At 40.1% G+C, this 15,622-nt stretch overlaps 2 protein-coding genes across 3 annotated transcripts in view; both read right to left on the reverse strand.

Annotated features, from left to right (window-relative positions):
* Window positions 1–66, reverse strand: part of slc8a3 (solute carrier family 8 member 3) — a 161,107-nt gene extending 161,041 nt beyond the window's left edge. Inside the window, exon 1 of the mRNA XM_042500096.1 lies at window positions 33–66. The gene's annotated coding sequence lies outside the window, so the exon portion shown is untranslated. The remainder of the gene's footprint in view (window positions 1–32) is intronic.
* An 853-nt stretch (window positions 67–919) lies between these two features.
* Window positions 920–15,622, reverse strand: part of actn1 (actinin, alpha 1) — a 74,144-nt gene continuing 59,441 nt past the window's right edge. Inside the window, exons 10-21 of one of the 2 annotated variants that reach the window (XM_042500100.1) lie at window positions 14,077–14,307; window positions 12,667–12,814; window positions 12,304–12,454; window positions 11,590–11,698; window positions 11,015–11,155; window positions 10,716–10,898; window positions 8,892–9,026; window positions 7,881–8,060; window positions 6,296–6,442; window positions 3,089–3,154; window positions 2,569–2,727; window positions 920–1,532 (exon numbers count right to left, since the gene is read on the reverse strand). In XM_042500100.1, coding sequence (XP_042356034.1) covers window positions 1,374–1,532; window positions 2,569–2,727; window positions 3,089–3,154; window positions 6,296–6,442; window positions 7,881–8,060; window positions 8,892–9,026; window positions 10,716–10,898; window positions 11,015–11,155; window positions 11,590–11,698; window positions 12,304–12,454; window positions 12,667–12,814; window positions 14,077–14,307 — 1,809 coding nt within the window. In that variant the 3' untranslated portion in view covers window positions 920–1,373. Of the gene's footprint in view, window positions 1,533–2,568; window positions 2,728–3,088; window positions 3,155–3,452; window positions 3,534–6,295; window positions 6,443–7,880; window positions 8,061–8,891; window positions 9,027–10,715; window positions 10,899–11,014; window positions 11,156–11,589; window positions 11,699–12,303; window positions 12,455–12,666; window positions 12,815–14,076; window positions 14,308–15,622 lie in introns of both variants that reach the window. The other variant, XM_042500098.1, reaches the window with a different exon arrangement.

Raw genomic sequence — 15,622 nt, forward strand, 5'->3', positions numbered from 1 at the left:
CATGACATAAAACTTTTGAAATGTTTTCCTACCATCTCTGCAGCCGCTGGTGTCAGTCCATGCTGCTGTCTGGTGGCTCACTCAGGTGTTTCCACTTAATTAGTCCGAGTAAAGTTCTGCAGTGAGCTGCATGTGGGCCGGAACCAAGGCCAACTGAGCAAAGCAATGTCGTTTTCAGTTCCAGGTGCACACAGTATCAACAAACACATTGGTAATAAACCCTCATGGACTGTTTGGCGCATTTCATTCTTCTTTTTATATATATATATATATATATATATATATATATATATATATATATGGCATACATTTTCGCAGAACTGTGTGTTTTTGTTTAATCTTGTTATTTCCGGCTCAGCTCTTACAGTAAGTCTAAAATACACTGTGTAAGCAAAATTGTTACATTCATATTGTTAAGTGCAAGAATATGCCATTGAATTCCATTTAAACTGCAATTTTTTGATCCAACAGCAATCACACATCTATTTAGTATGTACTATAGTGAAAATAATAATTTTAGTATTTTGCATCTAAAAACATTGGGGCATAATGACAACAACCTGGCATCTAAAGGGGTGAAATTCTGAAAATCAATAAACATTGTATATTTATGATGAGGACTTAAGTAGAAATAAAGTAGAAAATAATATTAATGTATAATATTTGCTTGATTTTGAAAAACGCATTTTGTATGCAGCATCCACGTCTCCCTGACCATGCAGTCTACACAAGCAAGCATGCAAAAAAATTATGGTCTTCTGCTCTTTTCTTTTTCCTTGAGCACCTGCCCCACAAAATGTGTGTGCACGGCACTGGGTATAGGCATTCACTTTTCAGAGAGTCGGCTAAATGCACAAACTGTCACAATAAATCCATTAAAACCACAAGTGAACCCTGCAGCAAACAGAGAATAAGAGGAGAAAGTATAGCAATTTTTCTTTATTACAATTTTCGTCTCTTATTTTCAATCAGGTGAAGAAAAATACCTTTTTTTGTTCAGTATAATAAAATATGTTAACTTTATTCATTTTATGAAGAAAAACAATGACAACAAGAAAATAAAAACAGAAACAAACATTTTCTCTCTCCCTCTTTTGTAAACCTGGGGAGCTGCTGCATTGCGTGGGAAGCAAATACAACGAGGAGACAGAGTGTGAGGGAGCGGTGAGGAGGCTGGAGAGGTGGGACAAGGAGGAGGAGGAGGAGGAGGAGGAGGAGGAGGAGACAGAGGATAATGACAAAAAGATAAGGCCAGAGACGTACAAAAAATGAGCGTAGTAGGACAGGAGTTTGGTGGCGGGGCAGTCGGAGGACGTGGCGGTGATCAGAGCAGGTAGGCTGGTGGTCCCGAGTCAGGACGACTGACAGAGTGTTCACAGGTCGCTCTCTCCGTACAGGGCCGTAGAGAAGGACATGTAGTCGAGGGCTCCGGGCACGCCGTCGGGGCCGGTGTAGGGGGCCATGCGGGCTATGCAATACTCGGCCTGGTCTGGAGGAAGCTCCCGGCGCAGCTCGTCGGCTAAAATGTAGTTCTGTCAAAGAGGAGAAAAATAAAATTACATTTTTTACTGTGAAAAGAAGCAGCTTTAAGCTACTGATACAGTTTAACCCTCAGGGCACGCTTTAATATTACACACACACATTTCGCTCTGCGAACAAAAAGCTCTTTTCAAAATCAACTTTAAAAAATATTATATATTAATACTATTTTTTTACTTTCATTGAGTACATTTTTAAACCAACATCAATCTTAATCATATCAAACATTCATAAATTTTCAAAATTTTAAAACTTTAAATGCCAGATTATGTCAAGATGCCACTTTGTTTTTAGATGAAAAAAAAAAGAATTATTTTCAACATACTACATGCAAAGTAGATTTATTTTTAACTGATCATAGCCTGGGATATGTTATTGATTTGCAGCAACACTGATTGTGACAGTGCATCGAGTGGAAATAGCATGTATTTTCTGTTTCGCTTTTCTGACAAAATATCACCCTCAATCCTACATGCTGGACCTTTAAAAACATCTTATGTTAATATGGCAAACTTGTCACCGACAAGTTGCCGATTACACATCCAGCAGATGTGATTTTTTTCACCTGCTGAATGTAAGTCCAATATTCACTCTCTTTTTATCTCTGTTTTGGACTCCAAGAACTCCTAAAGGGAATTATCTGTCTCTTCAGCTGCTAAACGCTCAACCGAATAGTTGGTAACTTTGTCTGTCTGCCCTCTGGTGTTAGACATATAGTGTACACTGGGTTCATCACAGTTTTGTTTTTTTTCACTGAAACAGCCAAAACAACACCACACAAAAGTTCTGTGTTATTTTCTCATTTAAGTAGTCATGCAATCTATTGCTAATATAACGTATTGATAATAGTGGCTTTAAATGTGCTGCGTAGTTGTTTAAAGTCTTTCTGTATTATGTTTTTTACTTTTTCATATTGTGCTTACTTTTTTTCTGCTTCCCCTAAAATTGTATTAGATATTATTCTTTTGGCCAAATGGAGTTTAATCTAGGCATTTCACACTGTTCCTCTTCGACGACGTAACGCTGTACCTTATCTCCTGCCAGGACTTTGAAGGAGGCCATGACTTGGTCGGCAGTGTCTGTGTCGGCCGTCTCGCGGGACATGAAGTCGATGAAGGCCTGGAAGGTGACGAGGCCCATCCGGTTGGGATCCACTATGCTCATGATGCGGGCGAACTCGCTCTCACCCTGAGGGCAACAGAGAGGAGGAGTGAGGCTCTGTTCCCATGGCAACACAGGAAAAACACACAGCAAAGGATAGATATACTGCATACAGAGATATAACTTCGGATAACTTCTCTTGTTAATTTTTTAGTAAAGGAAAATAATATAATAGCGAGTTTTAAATTAATTCGAAGCACTGTTGGGTGATAAATAAGTTCTTATATATTCCTTAAATGGAACTGTAAGGAAAATAAACATTTTAAAATCTAAAATATGGTAAAAATATATAAAATAAGGGTTACAGCTATGCATTACCATTTCCGTCTGGTCTTGTTAATCACACACAAACAAAACTTTGATACTTGAAGAGTGCTCGTGGCTTTACCAGGTTGTAACCAATGGAGATAAGGCAGGTTTTGAAGTCTTCAGCATCCATGATTCCTGATCTCTTCTACAAGGTCAACGAACCAGGAGGAGCAGAAAGAGCGGCAGGGACAGCGGAGGGAAATCATTGGAGGAGTAAAGGATGAACAAAGAGCAGAATTTAGGAGGAAAAGCCGCGACAATCCACCATGTGGACGTTGCAAGGTGTTGAAAATCACAAAGGAAATTTCAACAGTAGGGAAGGTGGGAACAGAGGGAGAATAAAAGAGGGAAGGAAAGAAGGAAACAGGAGGGAAAAATACAAAAGGAAAAAAAAAGAAACCAGTTAAACCTCTCACAGTTAGGGTGCGGCTACGATTAAGTACCTGTGCATCGTTGGCGATATCGAAGCCCAGGCTGATCAGGCAGGCCTTGAACTCCTCTGCGCCCAGAGTGCCCGAGTGGTCCTGGGGTGTGGGGGGCCAGTGCCAGGCGAGGCGTCGGGGGGCCACAGGCCATGCAGCAACACATACAGCGGTGTCAGTGACGGTGAAGGGGTGAACAGGGGAGGAGGAAGGTGAGGTGGTGTTGGAGGGGGGGAGAGGAGGAGGAGGGTGGAGGGAGAGTGCACCATGCACAGGGGGGTAAAAGGAGGTGATCGGGGGTGAAGGGAGGGGGCCATGCAGGAGACAGAGAACAGAGAACACAGTGCATATTCATTAGGATCTGGCAGGTGAACACACGGTGGCAGCAGTGCTGCCATGCTGGGCGAGGGGCATTCAGAGGCGTTAATGTGCAGTGTGGCAGGCAGACTACAGTACGCGGCCCGTGGTGAGGTTATTCGTATCGTCGATGGCACACGTACTTAACAACACAATATATATGCTCCTCTTGGAAGCAAAAGTGTCTCTTTACCTTTTTGTACAGCACCAAAGAAAATAAACACCTCACACATTTGCAATCACATTCATTCCCCCATTTTATCACAACAATATTCAATTTGTAAAAAACAGCAAATCATGCCATCTGAGTAGCTATAATCAGGAAATGAATTGATCAAAGAGGGAATTTGATTTTGATTTAAAATATTCTTCACAGCATAGAGACGGCTGTCTTGATAATAAATGGAAATGGACGTGAGCCATGATCCCCCCCCCCCCCCCCCTTCTTCTTCTTCTTATTTATTTGTTTATTTGTCTGTTTTACTAATATACTTTTTAAAATGTATCCTTGTGTGCTTTCTCTGGTTTACCTGCTAACTAGTCTTTTGGCTTGTGCTTTCATTTATTACCGTTAAGCACTTGATTTTGTGATTTATTATCGGCAAAACAGGCTTGAAGTCAAGTTTTTGTAACTGTCTTTTTTGTAAATCTTCGGCTGCCAATAAAAACAAACAAAAAAACTGCAAATGTTTGACATATTTGGTTAATAAATCACTTTTCAGGATCTTGACGATTGAATATTTCACTAACACAGGCTAACTTTTTCGCCATCAAACTAAAGTCAAAGTGATTTTCTTTCTAATGGGTCAGATTAATCTGGTGCTGAAGCTCGATTCACCTTCTCCTCGCACCTCCGAACAAATGTCAGCCTGAGAGCCTTGAAGGAGAAGACTTAATCCTAATGAAATATGAAACAATAGCACAAGTTCAGGTCCACATTCAGCTTCCTGTGGGCTCCGATCGTCAACCTCAGTTATTGATTAACAATACGGCAGCTCTGGAAAAATGTATGAGGTAATGGTGGAGTCAGCAGGAGAGCTGGAGGAGGAGGAGGAGGAGGAGGAGGAGAAGGAGCTAAATAAAAACTCATCCATAATTGGTGTTGTTCCTGACACGGTGAGCCCCAGTGTAAACACTGAGGTCTGGAGGCAGGAGGGAGCGAGTAAGAAACAGCCTTCAACGGAGAGATTCTCAATTCTACCTGCTCTGTTTCATTTCTAACTTAAGCAGACATCCGTAGATTTTCACAATAAAAGACTTTAGCCGGTGCATGCCGCTGATTCTGTCATTTTTCACCACATGCCTGAGAGCCCTCGAGCTGTTAAAGATGAATGTTGTGTCACTGAACTGTAAGTCCCTTTTCAACCAAGCGCTAAGGTCAATAAACAGCCTGATGCATTTCACACACAAACTCTACACTCTGCACACTCGATGTTTTCTGGTTAAAGCATCATTAAAAGAGCGCCGTTAGCCACACCATGGGCAGCATGACACGACAAATCCAGAAATTACATATTCTCACCTGAACTTCTCTGCTTTCTTGATGAAGTCTAAATATATAAAAGACAAACTTGTGACTCCATGTGCCAGAAGTTATGAGATCTATCTTACACCAGAACTTCTTAGAAATACACTTATTCACAGAGCTGGCCAGGGCTGCTCCTTGAAATTTGGAGATTCAAATTATCGACCGCAATTGCTTCAAGTCGAGCAGTCGTATTTTTGTTGGGGTATTTTGCGAGTCAGTGTGCTCTGCAGTGACCAAAACGTCTCCAGATTTCGCTGCGGAGTGAGTGCTCTTGACTCTCACGCTACTCTTTGGTACAAGCACCTGCAGACATGCAGGCAGCAGCACGGAGGGAGAGAGACACTGCACTGTAGGGTGAAGATGTGATCAGCTTACAGTTCACAGCCAGTTAATAAGATACAGTCTCTGACATTTGTTTGATATCTAGTTTCTGCAAAAAATGTTGCGCATTTGCGACCCGTCGTTAGCTGCTTTAGCTTGTACACTGTATTATATGAATGTCACTATCACACTGAACGTCCCACTCAGCCTGTTCAAACTATAAAACTCTGTATGGAAAACAAAATGAACTGTAGAAATAGAACTGCCCAATCTGATTTAACTTCAATAATAATGATTTGGGTTCAGCCCTGGAGTTAGCAGATGCTTAGCTTAGCATTTACGCTCACGCATCTCACTAATCAACAAACAGAGTCAAGAAGTCACGACTCCCAACAAGGAAATACTTTGGCACAAAACCCCCGAATGATCCCGAATTTTTGTATTTACAACTTTGATATAGCTGTATTAGGAGAAAGAAATCTCATAAATATATTTCCCAAATGTTGAATGACTCCTTAAACAACACAAAACCTTTTTGTTTCTATTCTGACTTTACAGCATGTTTGTGTTGTATGTTTGCAGCTGACTGAAGATGAGCAGCGTGCCGCCTGCAGCACCTCTCTTTGTGTCTGCACCGTGACTCAGTGCGAGTACTGACCCTGTCGAAGTGGTTGAAGGAAGCCCGGTACTCGTTCAGCTGCTCCTGGCTGATGCCCTTGGCGTCTCGCGTCAAGATCTGGTTCTCGATTTCGTTGATGGTGCGGGCGATGGTGGTGAGTAACTGCTCCCAGCCCACGCGGATGTGCTGCCGAGGAGAGAGAATCACAGATCAGAGGAAGTTTAAGGAAGGCGGAGGAAGGAGTCTCAGAGGTTTTGGTTTTAGCTCGGCTTTTGCTGTGGGTTAAACTGTGTTTGGAGATTAAAAAAAAAATGTTTGACTTGCAGGGAGGATCAGATGATTTCACTGCATCAGGAAAATGCAAAAATCTGACATTTAATAGCAGCAAATTTTTAACGTAAATGCTTTGGATGTTTTCATGTTGGCCTCTGATTGTGCACTTTGACAATGAGAAAAATATTTCAAAGGACAATGATGACTGACTCCTTACACTAGCCTGTTATTCAGCATGAATACATGAGTATAAATCAGTTATTCCCAACCATGGTTACCTGTTCTCTTAGAGATAATTATGCAGTAACCAGGGTTTACCGGGAAACATTGAGCTCAGCAGCTCAGATCATTTAGAAAAAACAAAAAAAATACGAACTGATATAAAAAAATTATATGATGTCTTTTCACATTGTGATTAGGGAGAAAATAAACATACAAACAGACTGATTTAATGCTTTACAAACATGTTTTGGGATTGAGTGTGCATTTAAACTAGTTAGCACACTAGCACAAAAGTCAAAAGGACAGCATAAAGTATTGAATGCAAGGTTAAAACATTATAGAGAGCCATTTGAACATTTAATCAAGTTTAGGTAATAGCAATTACAGATGCTTTTTGACTACTTAGAAGTCAAAGCCAAAATATATATAATGTCATTTAGAGTTTCAGATTTAAACAGTCCAGTGCTTATTTATCAAAGGGGTACAGTTTGATGAGGGGGAACTTTAGTTGGGGTACACTGGATAAGAAAATAGTTGGAAATCACTATGTTTTCTCCACTGTTTGAGTATTTCAGCAGCTTCGCACTGGTTAAACCATAACAGAAGAGGAGCACTTAAGGAAAAATAGAGAAGCAGACAAAATATATTATTTGCATAAATAAATTAACTAACCTGGCATTTTAAATCTGCTCTCACCTCTTTAGAGAACGCTTTGCACAGAAGCTGATTCTTGACGCACACAAACACCTACATAACAGCTTTTGCAAATGGGTCACTTGATGTGCAGAATTTTAATAACAAAATTAATATGAATTCTTCTGGTCTATAAAAATAATTCTTGGCAGGTAGACAGACCGACAGGGGGTTTGTAGTTTTGCAGCACTTGGCTGATGATTCAAAGTTAATAATTTACACTAAAGACTGGACATAAACTGCAGCGTGAGGAAAGCGTAAACTGTTAAAGACTTTTCCTGTGGCTGTCTGAACATCCTTTGCCTTGTTTTTTGTGGAAAACCACAACAATCAACAGCATAAACACTTAAAATAGAATTTTATCTCTGCCAGATAGTCAAATGTCAAACTGTCAGATGTCATGTTTGGTGATGTACAGCTGGGCTCCAGGTTTTACCTCCATGGTGTAGTTGGTGTGCTTGTTGTCGAAGATGAGCGCTTCCTGAATGAGCTGGTGGTCGCCCTCCAGCTGGTCGATCTTTGGCTTGTAGTTGACGATGCTCTTCTCGTACTGGCGTAGGTGCGTCAGCTGGTCCTCCAGGGTGCCGTGCATCTCGATTGAGATGCGGCCGATTTCCTGCAGGAACACACACAGGGTATTTAATAAGACTGAGTCATTGCAAAGTGGAGTTCATGACAAGAATATATTAAAACCTCTGCCTGGCAGTTATTTCTTTACGTCACACTACCCTGTCATACAAAAACATTCTTATCCAAATGTATATATGCTACATATCACTGCAGGTAACGCAAATCTGAGGCCACACTGACTATGATCAACCTGTTTTCATGTGTTTTAAAAGAATTTCAGAAACCAAAATCTGAGTCAGAAAATTCTTGTTTCAACACCTTCAGATACCCTGTTCATTCCAATGGACATAACTTCTCTAGGATGTCTAGATCTGTAAATCAACTCCACCCAAAATGCACAGACTTATTTGTTGGATCCCTTTAAGCCAATCGCAATGTTCCACATCATCTTAAGTGCACTGCAGAAGAGCCGTGACCCCTTTTTTTTAAACAAGCATTGCTGACCGTAAGGAAAGGAGGGAGCATAAGGCACATCAGTGTCTATCATTCATATAGTTAAAATACATTATTTGTGTTTAAACAGCTTTTAAGTAAACATCAGATGTTAAATAACTTATACATGTCAAAAAATCAAATAAAAGATTTACAGCTTTTACTCTGTGTATCACAGTACAATTAGTGAAGAAATCCATCATGTTGTTGTTTTTTTGCATGTGTGTGTTTGGAACATAATTGGGTTCAAAAGGAGGACGGTTTGAGACTAAACTTAACACAAAACTGCAGCGTAACTTCTCACACAGACTAAACGACACACAAGCTGTAGTGACAGAGTGAAGCGGCGCACTTGTCATCACGCCGCCCTCGTTCTCACACTGACCTCCATCTTGTTCTGGATCCAGGGCCCGATGACATTGGCCTGGTTGGCAAACTGTCGGCGCAGACGCTCGTTGTTCTGCTGCCGGGCGTGTTCCTCAATCAGAGCCTGGTCGCGCTGAGGCACCAGCTGTCTGACCTGCAGCAGGAAGGAGAGTCACGGAAAACCCAAAGGTGTTAATACACATTAATTTGATTCCCCCTTTAACATAATGATGACGTATAAACTGAAATGATCTGCTAACTTTTTCACCCTACTGTAAAAGAGGATCGTGCTCCTGTTTTGAATATAAAAACAGACCTCTTGAGTTGATAATAAAGCAAAGTGTGGACTGGCAGTAACACATTTTATATAAGCAGCCAGGCTCATTTAAATATAATAAGAGTCCACACTGACCAGAGTGTACAGAGAGTCCTGCATCAGGTAAAAAAAGCTGATTTGCAGGTGGTATTTTATCTTAAATTTATTTCCATGTTTGGTTGTCGAACACACAAACAACATGCCATTTAGATTATGGGTGTTGGATGATAAATATATTTAAACAAAATAATATTTATGAATTATTTCAATGTTTTAATGCTTTAATTACTACTTTTTAGTGTCAGCTCTGCAACAGCTGCAGTATAATTGCTGCTGGAATCAGTTGCGTAACGGGCACATTAACTGTGTAACTCTGTAAAGCACTTTGAATTGCCCTGTGTATGAAATCTGCTAAATCTGCGAAATCTGGAGATGTGCTGCTTAATATTATGAGAATAAGCAAAAAATATACATTTAAATTGTATTTCCTGAATTATCCTAATTTTAAAATCAATTTCTTATTGTTTTACATGTATGAAATGTCCAAAATTGAAAAGCAAAAACTTTAAATGTGTTGCTTAACCAAATGATTTGAGTGCATTGTTATAGAACCTGCTGTTTTGGGTCGGGCAGTAGATCTTGTATCAGTGAGTCTGGTCGGGCTGCAGAACTAATTGGTCATATGCTGGTGGAGGGGCAGCTGTAGTATTGCACTTCACCGTTCCGAATTAAAAGCGGGTCTTTAAAGTCAGACCTGTGCAGGACTTGAAAATATATGATTGCTGAGCCAGAAATATCAAAAGCAAAAGTTTTAAAATTTGAAATTTTCCATCAAACATAAAGGTTGCAACATCTTACAGAGAGTATAGTAATAGTTAAATGCACTTTAGACCTTTAGGCCTCTCTTGCTGAGACTTATCTTGATAGTTTTTTGCTATATTTTTCTGCTTTTTCGACACCATGGCCCCTTCTGCCGAAGCACGACTTTTCTGCGACAGAGAAGCACTAATCAACATCAGGAAAAGTTGTGTGGGGTTTGGACTGGTGCAGCAAACTGCAAGAGGATCCCCGCCAACGGCATACACCAAGCGGCCAGTCGGACCAGAGGGGAGAAACGAAACCGAAAGCGCCCCACAAAGGGAGGGAGGAGAGCCCGCATCAGAGCAAGGCTGACCCGACTTGGACCGTGAGCTGTTCCTCTACAGAGCCTTCCTCTGGCTAATGTCCAAGCTCAGGAGAATAAAGTGGATGAGATGCTTTTGAGGCTCACTCAGCCACGGGAAATCAGAGACTGCTCTGCGCATATCTTCACAGAGACATGGTTAACCCCTAACATCCAAGATCAAGCTATTTTTTAAACTTTGTTTAAATAAATCTAACTTGTACCTTATTGTTAGATGAGTGGTCAGCAAATGTACTGTAGCTGTACCGTGCAAACATGAAACTACTGGGTTCATCTTTGGATAAATAAAGATTAAAAATCCTCTTGAAGTGTGTATTGCAATGCTTTTGATTGATTTTTATTACCTTGTCCCATTTGGCGTTAATCTCCTGCGAGTTGATGGTGGTGTAGGGGTTGGTGCCGGCCATATTCACATGATAAGTCTGCACAATCTTGGCAATCTCATTTTCGATGCCCAGGATGGCCAGGCGCTCTTTGTCGGCCTCTGGCAGTGTGGCTTTGAACTGCTCGTGGGCTGTGCTTAATCCCTGAGACACAACACACAAACACACCACCGTTTACATGCTGAATGTCAATACTTTTATTGATTCTACTGTACATAAAGCCTCCTCTATTCTTTGCTGTGAGTCATCTGTGTGCTCACCTGGATTTCTTCGATGGTGTGGACGATAAAGGTGTCCTGCAGGTCCTCCATGGCGCCCTCCATCCAGTTGTTGAACGGAGCCGCTCTTTTGGCAAACTCAAGGTACAGCTGGTCGATGGTTTCAAGCAGCTTCTCAGTTCTCTGTGGAGCATTAAAAAAAACAAGGTTATCACACAGATTCACAAGGTTTTTAAAAGGACCTTTAAAGTCATACTGGGTGAATCTCAAAGATTCACAGAAGCTTCATGTTATTCATGATGTTACAGAGAGCTGGGGCATACAGACAGATCTGGGGGGTCGTACTGTATCTTCACAAATAAAAAAAATCTCAAATCAAACTTAAAAGGAGTTTCAAGGCCAGTGGGAGTCCTGAAAATCAAATGTCTTCACAGCGTCTCACTGGGAGGGAGAACACTTTCATCTTTAAATGTGTAATTATTTCTGCTCTCACCAGCCAGAGAAGGAAAAACTTAAAAACAGGGATAACAAAGTGATTTTAGAAGTTAGAAACTCCTCAGTAACTCATTTATTTTGAATTCTCCTCGGGTTACCCCGGAGTCTCTTTCAAAACTCACCTGCAAAGCCTCGCTGCGTTTCTGGGTCAGAGCTCCCAGGGTGTCCCACTGGTCACAGATCCGCTGGTCGCGAGCATTTACACTCGGGGAGTCGTAGTAGCCCAGCTCACTGGAGCACAAACAGACAGGGGGAACCAGAGATTCATTATAATTATCTGCATCACTGCAGTTTCCATTTACATTTGTTTTTTATCATTATGTCTTCCTTGGATGCACTTTAATGCCTCTGTGATCCTGCTGTGTTTGTTTTTATCTTTTTTTAATGGACTGAAACTTCTCTGTAAGCCCCTGCCGGGGTACTTTGTGTCACTCGTTATGTTTGTGTTGCTTTTTTTTTTAGTTTTTAATCATTTAGAACTGCAGATTAAGTGAACTACAACTCAGGGACTTTTGATGTTTATGGTAGAAATTCAGAAAAAAATAAATCAGTAGAAAAACAGTCACAAGCAGCAACACAAAGTGAGATAGAGATGATCAATACAACCATAAAAGATCAAACGTACTTAAAGTACACTCCTCAACTTATTCTCTTCTATTTAAAGAGACAGTTCTTCCCAAATCCACCAAAACAATCTAGACTGATAGATAGCACTACAGGTAAGAGAAAATACATGTATATTTTATTTTAAGGTGAACTGTCCCTTTAATCCTACTGTACATTGATCAACAGAAGGTAGAATTGCAGTCTTTTTGCTCCTGTTTATCATGTCTTACTTTAACTCTGCTGCGATGGCAGCGATCTGCTCCACACGGTCCTGATGTGCAACCAGGTCGCTCTCAAAGGCCTCGTGTTTCTTCAGCAGGGCCTTGATCTCTGACAGAGAGGCCCTCTCGTAGTCGCGCTCCTGCAGCATCTCCTCCTTACCTGCAGGGGGAGACACAGAAAATGTAGCAGTAAAGCTATGATGGAAAAAAAAAAAAAATTTGTTTTTATAATTGTAATTATCGTTATTTAATTTTGTGATTTAAAAAAAAATAAGATCATTATTTGGGCTTTTTGCCTTTGTCATTTTAAACACAGGAGCTGGATCTTTGCAATTAGAAATCCAGAGTTTCTCCTCTCAAACACCCCTGTACCTTCAGTCCAGGCTTCATGGATCGTCGCTTTCTGGCGGAATTTCTCGGCCAGGTGGTCGAGTCTTTCCAGCCTGCGAATCTCATTGAGGAGCCACTCCTCATAGCCCTTCTCTGCTCCCTCTAGATTCCCCCATGCATTGTTAATGTCCTGCAAGAAGTAAAAGAGAGAAAACTTGAAGAAGAAACTGACACAATGTTTAAATTAGACTGCAAAGAGTGAAAACCAAAAAGCAAGCTTCCTGTTGGTGTTTTTTACAAGTGTAAAATGTAGTTTTCTGACAGTAGACCTTCACGACCGTCATATGTGCACCATCACCTGCATTGAACTAAAGTTAAACCTGCTTTCACAGATTTTTTGGCCACTTGGGAGCAGCGGAAAAAAGCTGTGAATATTGATATGGCGAACTTGTTCACAAACAGTCGACTATTCACACATTCAGCAGTTAAAAAGCAACTCTTGCATTCGCTTTGAGTCGTGTTTGTCCATCTGATGAATATAAATTCAATATTCAGTCACTTTTAGCTCTGTTTTTCCTGGCTTAGATTTCCACCAAATCCTGAATGAAGGGAATGTCTCTTTAGCTGATAGATGCTCCACCATGTTCACCAACTATTCTCCATCTTGGTCAAATGTCCATTGTTTGGCAGTCAACGTACAGAAGATTTTTCTATTTCACGAAAAAAACTTAAAGTCTTTGAAACCTGGGACATCGCTTTTCTTGTACTGCTATCAGATGCCTTTCTTCACCAGGAGATACAGTATAAAGGTCTTTATGTAAAAAAAAGGTAAAATTGTTAATATTGTCTAATATTAACAGAATAAATATAAAATATATAGAAGATTTTCAACAAGTTCATCTCTACAAGAGCTGCGGAGTCATTTGTTCTATTGTTATTACAGAATTATTAATTATTGCAGCTTTAAATTGAGGGAAATAACAACAAAAATGTACAAATAGTACATTTCATTGATGTTTTGTGTTATCACAAAAATGATGGTGCAAGTTTTGTAACAGCTGTGATTATCCAGTTATTCACGTCACATATTTTTCTATTTCAAATACTGGAGCAAAAAAAAAATATACTATTAGATTTCAGGGGGTTTTTTTTGGTTTATTTGGTATTATGGTTTTAGAGGAAACATTTTCTCGAGGTTCTTCTATAAAAGGCAATGAAAGCCATATTTGGGCTGCTCTCTAGACGGACATTTCAAAGCAAACAAACGACCAGCTGAGACGCGGGTTAAAAATGGGATCAAATATTCCTTGGCAGCGTGTGCCACATGATTCATGGAGGCTGAGGTAACTCTTTGGCCACTGAAGACTATCACAGTCCAGTACAGAGGAGGCCTGGATGTCAAACTTTTCCTTCGTGTGTGAGTTTGTACTTTGACGAGTTTCTGCGACCTACCGAGACCATCTTCCCCTCAGAGGGCATGAAGGCGGGCCTGTTGCTGAGCCGCAGCTTGGTCTGCAGGGTGTTGAAGTTGATCTCCAGCTGGCACTTCTCCTGCACTTTGGGCGGCTTGTGGAGGCGGCGGTAATCTCTGAAGTCCTCCAGCTTCTGCTGCATGGCCTGCATGGTGCTCTCGGGTTGGCGGTTCTCCAGCCAGGGGACGGTGCGGCGGATCCACTCCAGCAGCTGGTGGAGGTGTGTCAGCATGTGTGTGCAGGTGTGTGTAATAAGAGAGAGGGAATGGAGGAGAAACAAGAACCATTCAAGGGAAATAAAATGGAGACATGAGGGAAAACCGTGCAAATGAAAGGAAAAATAAATGAGGTGTAGTGGATGTAAATGTGTGAAATGAGGGAAAAAGAGAAAAGAGGATGAGTTAATTGATTAACTAAATGCTTTGTTCATTTCTTGCAACTCAAAGAGCATTTTATGTCTGATTTAAAGGGCAATATTTGTGTTTTTGCATGTTTTATCCCATTTAGTAAAATGTCATTTTTAATGTAGCTGATCATTTTCCATCATAAACAGAACTCTTTAGAATAAAAAATAACTATCAGATCACAACAGTCTCTCTGATACTTGATTTTTGAGACTTTTGAGGAGTGTTTTTTGAATAAACACACAAACATTTAATTGAAAATCCCTTAAATTTGGTTACTAAAGGATTATGTTCAAGTTATGTAGTGAACGGCACATTTTATAGGTAAAAATCTTCAGAAAGGTCACGACCAAGTAAAAGCCTGAATGTATTTGTTTTTTTTCTTGAAACTCGTACTGCAAACGAGCCAAAACCTCACTGATTAACTGCTTCTAATTTCATCATTTTGTCTCAAGTGTGTGAAGCGTGCACGGCTCTTCAGAGCCGCCTGTCTCTGTGTGTGTGAGGTATCTATCTCCTGAGTGCTGACTTGTGATAATAATGAACATGATATTGCAACCTTTCACTTGTTTCACTTGCTCATTAAGTTTACACTTGTCTAAATATTTTAAAAATATCAAAATCTGTTAGATGTTACTTTACATGTTAATTTAAGACATTTGTATATGATCTTGACATGTTACAAATATATTTTGATGTGTAGACTTTACATATTGAATATTAAAAACTGATTTACAGATATTTTTAATCTAATTATAGATGCCTGTAATTCCATTCTCAATATTTAGAATAACGATTAAAGATATCTACAATTGAATTTTCACATAATTAAAAAGGGTTGTAACTAGTGTAAATATAATTGCTCATTTCAGATATATCAGTTTCATTTCCGATATTTCCACATCAACAAACCATTTCTGATAAGTGGGCGTCATATCATTTACAAAGCTGCCGGTCGACTTTTAAACTACCATATTCATTTTGGATTTGTACTTATGTCATTGAAGATATCTGCAATGACATTTGATGAGTAGTAATTTCTTTTTTGATATCTAAAATTCTGTTCTGACAAGTTATAAAAGAAATTGTAGATTTCTCAGATGTTATTTCTATTAGTGCTTG

The sequence above is a fragment of the Plectropomus leopardus genome, chromosome 14 (genome assembly GCF_008729295.1).
Source record: "Plectropomus leopardus isolate mb chromosome 14, YSFRI_Pleo_2.0, whole genome shotgun sequence".
In the NCBI taxonomy this organism is placed as follows: domain Eukaryota; kingdom Metazoa; phylum Chordata; class Actinopteri; order Perciformes; family Serranidae; genus Plectropomus; species Plectropomus leopardus.